Source organism: Seriola lalandi, unplaced genomic scaffold (assembly GCF_002814215.2).
Source record: "Seriola lalandi dorsalis isolate HSWRI2012SDOR001 ecotype SW California unplaced genomic scaffold, Sedor1 jcf7180002054940, whole genome shotgun sequence".
NCBI lineage: Eukaryota > Metazoa > Chordata > Actinopteri > Carangiformes > Carangidae > Seriola > Seriola lalandi.
The window spans coordinates 288,289-295,644 of record NW_019525491.1 but is presented as its reverse complement, the minus strand read 5'-3'; the positions used below and the strand labels follow the sequence as shown (position 1 = coordinate 295,644).

At 43.1% G+C, this 7,356-nt stretch overlaps 1 protein-coding gene across 1 annotated transcript; it reads right to left on the bottom strand.

Annotated features, from left to right (window-relative positions):
- Positions 1-1,091: 1,091 nt before the first annotated feature.
- nanos1 (nanos homolog 1) lies at positions 1,092-3,782 on the bottom strand. Its single transcript, XM_023393571.2, has one exon. It carries the CDS (start codon positions 3,508-3,510, stop codon positions 2,830-2,832), a length of 681 nt encoding a protein of 226 aa, XP_023249339.1. The 5' UTR covers positions 3,511-3,782; the 3' UTR covers positions 1,092-2,829.
- Between the last annotated feature and the right edge of the window lie 3,574 nt (positions 3,783-7,356).

Below are 7,356 nucleotides of genomic sequence, written 5' to 3'. Positions count from 1 at the left end.
AGAGCGGCTAATGGAAGCTGTGGCGTAGAGGGAATAAGACCTGTTAGCTGACTGTGTTTGCCTGAAATGCTAGCCCGCCAGGCCTTTTCACCACTGTTCTCACAGAGACAAATCCCTGTTGCACTTAGTGGTCATCCATTTTTAATGCCAGAGCCTCAGCTGGAGAGATGCATGAAGACAGTGGAGGGAGGGGGGGGCAGCAAGGGGGGGAGGAACAGCAAAGGTGTGGATGACACCAGCCGGATGCTTCAGGCTAATGTATGTACAGTGTTCTTGATGTGTTTTTGTACTGTATGTGCAACGTCAGCAGCAATTATGAACGTCTGAGGTTGTTTTGCTGGGGCAGACAGTAAAGCCATTCATGAACTCATCATGGTTTGACTCTATTTATTGTTTCCCTTCCCTGCTGCAGTAACTTATAAGCCCTCCCAGCTGCACGACTGTGCACAGCTCAGACTTTTCCCCAAAAAAACAAGAAGCGGCAGAAAAAAGCTTCCTGACTGTTTTTTGAGCCCCTTAATATGTCTGCAGCAGCCATTCCACAGATGGCAGGCGGAGAGGGCCGGGAGGGCCAGCTATTCAATCCACTTCAGTGCAAACATGATCTGTTTGAATGGCGAGGCATAAGCCAAGACATTCTTGTGTGGGCAGACCTCCCTAAACAGCCTCGAACAAACCGTGGCACTGTGTTTGTCCTTCAGAGACAAATCTTTAAGATTCGAGAGCAGCAGATCGGGTTTGAGTTTGTCCCCAAGCAGAGGTTAAAGGGAAAGTTTTTCTTTACTGAAAGTGAAGTTACAGTATGTGCGTGAGGCCTCAGCTCTTGATCCACATCCAGTGTGTGTCTCAGTCAGTCAGTTAGCAGGCCAATTAGGGCGAGAAGAGCCACTGCTGTAAATGTGTTTTTACTCCACTTCCCTGCTTCATTTAATCAGCCCATCTGCTAATCACTACTCCAGTCAGCTAAACTGTCATTTGAGACGCTCACACAACTTTTGTGTTTTCAGGGAGGGTTCACACACACACACACACACACACACACACACACACACACACACACACACTGACTCAGTCAAACACAACCACATAGCTCCAAATATTTGATAAGTTTTTATTTCTCTAGTGAATTCATATGTTGTTATTCTGCACAGCAGCATACAGGAAATTGTGGTAAAATATAAATAACAAAGTTCAACAGTGTTTTCTTTTTCTCTTATTCATTTAATCAAAAAAAAAAAAAAATCCTCTGTTAAAAGTGGCAAATTTCGTCAGCCTCTCTCCATATCCACTCTCTTGCACACTCTCTCGAGAATGTAACATTGAACAACTAAACTTTCAAAGTATGGGTATAATCATTATTTACAGACAATCACCTTTTGGTGAGCAATGCTTATAGCTTCATGGAAATTCACTTCCATAATGTTAAATGCAACAAAATGAAAATACAATTATGTTATACAAAGATCAAAAATACTATCAAAACCCTTATTATAAATGGCAGCACTATATCAATAAACTGCTGTTGACATTTTTACATGTTAAGTACAAAATCCTGTTGAGGTAGCGCCCTCTGAAGTCACTTGTAATGTTAAAATACTGAATAAACATCACTTTATATACAATACAGCAAATCTCTCTTCTTTCTTCAATGCAATTGTATTTCCTTTGGTAAACAAAACTGTCAGAAATGTGCAGTCCTGCAAGTGACACTTTCAATCATACATTCACAACATTTTTGCATCTTTTTCTCCTTTTTTTTTTGGGTTCTTCAGAAAAGAAATGATGGGATAACATGTTGCCTTGGTTTGCTAACATTCATTTGCTCTTGTTTTTGTTGTTTTTGTTTTTTTGTTTTTTTTGCACCACTCACTCGGAGCTAGCTGAAAAGGTAAATGGGACTCGCTCCTGCTTGATATTGCAGAGCAGACCTGCCCATGAGGCTCGCTAGTGAATGCAATGTCAGGGCAAATCAAAACAAAAAAAACAAAAAAGCCAGAGAGAAAAAGAGAGACCTGACAAAGAGAAAAGAAATCCAGTGTGTCGCCCTTACTTGGGAATGTAAACATAAAAAAAATGAAGGCTAGTATCTCTCATTTCTGTCTGCTTGGAGAGTCAAATTCTCATCACATAGGATTGGAAAAGAGGTTTGGCTTAGCAACAACTGATTATAACGTCCCCCAGAGAATATGAGCCCTAAACAGAGGCCACATTGTCTTTTTTTCATTCTTTCTTTCTTTCTCTTTTCTTCCTGCCTCACAGATTGAATGTCAACTTTTTAAAGCAAGTTGGAAAATATGCTGTGGAGCTTTTAGGCAGGCAGATGGGATCAAAGAGTTCCTCCTCCTCCAGTCAGACGCACACAAGTACTCATTAATGACACATTCTTGAGCTTCTTTTAATGGCAAAACATAACTTTGGTTTTCTAAGACGAGAAAGAAAAGATAGTAGCGAGCTTAGCTCACCGTACAAAAATACTCGGTAGAAATATGACATTCATCCCCTTTTGCCAATGTCAGTGTGTTTCCCTACATCACCAAAATACTTCTTTTTCTAATTTATTCACACTTTGTGATTATTGATACATAGGTGTATTTATATGCACACGCTCAAATGACTACAAACTAGAAAGAAAAATAAAATCCAATGTATAAAGCATAAAATTATTCTATGTGGATAAAGGAACTATAAAAATATAAGAGATCTTAGAGAAAAACAAAAAAGATAAAATCAATATGTTTATGAAACTGGGATAAAGGCTACAGCCGAAATCAAAACAGTCATCTGGAAATTGTTCAGTGCAATTCAATTTACTTTATAGTCTCGTCTGTTTTAGAATATTTTCATCCTCTTACCACCCACTGCCCTCCCCCCCTTTAATGGTCGCTGGGATGGCTGGTCTTTTGACAGTGGACAGTATTTTATCGTGTGGGCATTGTCCCCGTTGGCACTGCACAGGGGACAGGTATAAGCCCTCAGAATCGGGCACACGACCCTTCCGTCCGGGGTCTTCAGGACGTGGGAGCCGTACACCTCCTCGGGCGCTCCGTTATTTCGGCAGAAGACGCAGATTTTGGGCTCCTGCTTGCTCCTGGAAGCGGGTTTGCGCATCTTCCTCTCCATGCCGAACAGGTCAAACCCCGCGAAGCTCCCACCGAAACCCACCTCCCGCTCCGGCAGCTGGACGCCGAGCTGGTTTTGGAAGGGGCTCAGTATCGAGAAACGCTCTTTCAAGTCCAGGATGGAGGCGGGCGGGGGGCTCCCGGACGGGCAGCAGCAGTCCAGGTGCCCGCTCTCTCCAACGCCGCCCGCGATTACGCACGGACACGCCGGGGAATCGTCCAAGCCCAGGGTCGCTTTCAGGGACTCGGTGATGGAGTTGGGGTTCTGGGGCATGCTGAGCTTATTATTCTTCGTAACCAACGTAGTCAGCCCGAGATAGTCGTTCCAGAAATTGAAAGTGTAGTCATATGGGCTGCGCGCGTTCAAATAGTTGTGGTTGAGAAAATCCATGGCCACTTCTGGTCGTTTGCTTGCCGGTAAAAAGGTGAAACAACCAGAGTAATCCGTAAAGTCTTTGTAGCCAGAGTACGTCTCCAGGAATGGTTCATGTACAGCGGTGTGGTCTCCTGTGCTCCTGTTATGATTGAGCGTCCTGCAAACAGGCTTTCTGGTTATAAGGACCAGGAGGGCGGGGCGCTCTCCCTTCAAAACCAAGTTTCTGATCAGGTTGAAAGCAGACTCCCTTTCTTCAAAGCCACATTCAGACACATTTGTTTTCCTGTGGGCAGGAGCTTTTGTCCACATCAGGCATCATTCTGGCGTTTAGAGATTCGGGGGGGGGGGGGGGGGGGTAAAAAGTTGTTCACGATTTGTGCAGAGAAATAATTTGGCGCACAAAGCCTCACTGTAGTTCATGGCATTATTTCAGCGCTGGTAGTAACCAGTTAGAGGAGGATGGCTCCGATCTTTGTCCCCAAAACTCACGTCACTAGAACAGTGCAGTGCAGTGCTGCGTGTTTTGTGAATTAATATCGTTGTGCACAAACACCATCAACGCCACAAAAAAATACCCGCCTTCACACACCTTAACCCTTTGTGTGCCAAGAGCAGAGGCCCTTTGTTCCATGCAGCAGGCATCCTCTCACTGTCCTGGGAGGAATCATCCGTGCTGATGCATCATGTTATGTTAAAATTGAATCAACATGAGGCAAATATATTCACGCAGAGGAGGTTTTATGGCTCCATTTATACTACTAATCTGCACAGGGTGAATTTTAGATCATATAATGGGTGGTTACAATTACGATTTTTCACAATAAAGTGTTTTTTCTTCATCACAACACATTCTACCAGCTGAAAATACAGGGTGTACTCTTAGAAATATACTCTGGAAATATCCAATCTGCTTTAACTTTGAAAAGTTTGTTTGTAGACAGTAAAAATCTGCAGAAATTGTGTGATCCCCTCTGGAATCAAAGGTTTGTTTACCTCCAGAATCAAACAAACCTTTCATGACATCCCAGTTTGCATTAAACTCGTGTCTGTTTGTGACATTTTCTCCGTCCCGGCATGAAAAACCTCCATAAAATCCAGACAAAACATCACCTCCATCCACGTAATCGTGATGTAAACATGACATGCAGAGCGGCTTTTCAACAGGGGGCAGCATAGTGCAGTTACAGGTCAATTCATTTTAAACCGAAAAGACCCCTGCCTCCCTTCTCTTCCTCCCTTCAGTGAACGAGAGTGCCAAACAAAACCTTCAGTAATGATGACGGCCACTGGCTGGAAGATGAAAGTCAGCCGTGACGTCCCTCACGCCAGATGTCATTAGTTTGTCCTGATCCCTCTGAAACAGCAGAGAGGAGCACACAACCAAACCACAGAGATTCAGGCGATGGAGTGGAAGACTCATAACCTGAATGATAAACATCTGGATGAAGGTCTGATGTACAACGAACGTGAAGCCATGTAACAAAAAAAACATTAAGCACTCCGCGTTGTTGTCAATGGGACATTTCACACAAATCCCAGAACAATGCATCCTCTCACTCACCTCCAGTTGTCTCTTACATTGACTTCAAATATGAGTCTTCTCTCCAGGAAGTGAGAGAAGACTGAGGCAAGTTTCCCCATTGTTGTTGTTAATCCACAGAACTCACTGACAACAGTTTTCATGGGGACTGTCTGATGTCTAAATGATGTTGGTAGACCTGGTTGAACTGTGACAGATTGATCACGTTGACTTTAGCTTTAGTTTTACTTGAAAACACTGAGTTGTGGGACAAATCAAACTTCGGCAGCCGTAGACCTTTAATATAAGGAGAGTGTCTCTTCTTGTCTGTGTCTGTTTGTGTGGTGTGAACATATCTGGAGAGCTCATTGCACGTAGACTGATCCCGGGATGTCTTGCACTGTTTGTTTTCATTATGAAGCCCCTTGTCTTTTTAAATGTACAGTGAAATTACGGCACACTGGCTCTCTGTCAGTTCCTGCGCTGATCCATATTTTGATTTTTTTTTTGAGGTAAAATCCAGAGGGAGTGCGAGGCAGCCGTCCTAAACGGTCCACTTCAGCGCGGGCCTCTGATCCTGCGATGAAGCAGGCAGCTCAGGAATGTGGAAGCAGGCCCTCTTGAAACAACGATAACACGAGTGACTGGTGTTCTAATTAAAACTTCCAGGGGGAGGCTGCGCAAACTCACTGACTTGGAAGCTCTGCATCTATTTTTAAGGGATCTAATAAGAATGCACTTACCGTCGGAGACAGAGCGATAAAATAGCAGAACAAAAGCGCGGTTCAGTGACCTCTGATGTTTTTAGAGGCCATTTCTCTCTGTTCTGTGTGTTCAGCAAGATGCTTTAAAACAGTATCGACTGCTCATTGGATTTTCACTCCGCGGCTCCCATTCAGCTGCTGCAAAATATGAATTTTATGATGAAGCATTAATAATGTATGCAATCGCCAATTCTTTTTCTGCAAGCCGGGGCAGATTGTGTGAACAGATTCCTGTGTTGCTGCAGTGTAACTGAAATATTCATGGCCACATTATTCCTTAATTTTGTTGTGACTAAGAGGGATTAATACTCGTCCATTAACTAAAGCTAATTCTGCAGCCACCTCGAGGTTGCATGGGTATATTGGACAAGGAAGTGAGATTAGCAGTGGAATGATGCATAACATCAGCGGGGTGGCTATGGCTGTAAATCGATTTAGGAATCACACTGACTAAGTGATTGTTGTGCAAGTGTTTTTTTTTTTTTTTTGCTTGACAGGGGGGGGGGGGGGGAAACCCACAGCTCATCATGAAAAGTGGTGGCTGGCTGAGCAAGACACTTTGTTTTTAATGATCAAATCATATTTCCTACACGGGCTCATTAGCAATGTGAGACTTACATCTAAATTTTGCTGTTTGTGCTTCAGATGCATTATGCAATGCAAATCAGCTCAGACGAAGCCCTTTGCTGAAGTTAGGGGAATAATAATAATGTGTGATTTATACCATCTCGTAGAGCTAATCTCCCACTGATGCTTCATGCATTGTGATTATGGCTATCAGCCTGTTCTGTGCTGTGATCCGGTCCTTTGTGTTTCGGCAAACAGGATGAGATTTGTCACATGTGGGGTGAAGACGTCTGCTCGATTCATATTTGACAAAAGAAATGAATGATTGACATATTTGCGGAATGATCCTTTTCTTTCCACCTTTATTGCTTCTGCTCTTATTGCTAGTAATAATATAAATGCATCATTGGGGCATGTTTTAAATCAGATACGGCGTCTGTAACCTCTCTGGCTAAATCAGGGAGCATGTTTTTTTTTTGTGGCTGTCTGGTTATCCTTTCTTCTCTGTTGCTTATTTCAGGGAGGCAAGCTCCAGCTCTGGCCTTGGAAAAAGTGAATGCAAGGGGAAGGATTACATGGAGCACACACTCAGGGAAGCTTTCTGCATATTACTACACTGCTGCTAGAGGCAGCTGCCATGGATAAATCATTACAATGCCTTGCTCAATGATACTTTAGATGTGGATATTCCCTCCAACTCTATTTAAGCTGATAATCCAGGCCTCGGCACCACCAAAGGGTAATACTCCTTTCATATAACAACCCCCCCCCTCCACCCCCCCTTCCATCTCCATGTTTTCAGACCAACATATTGATCAGTGAAACAATGCATAATGGGTTTGCAGGAATTGCTGAAAAATCCATTTTGCCATATCAATTGCTGTAATGAAGATGAATGCTGAATCACTCAGTATGAAAATGGCTCATGTGCATTTGCAACCTGCATTTTTATCACACATTTTCTTTTTTTTTTTTTTGCTAGTTCTTTTATTTATTTTATTTGAGCCTCAG

What these genes read in the sequence shown, in the direction of transcription:
- nanos1 (XM_023393571.2), bottom strand. Translation starts at nt 3,510, where the DNA reads ATGGATTTTCTCAACCACAACTATTTGAACGCGCGCAGCCCATATGAC.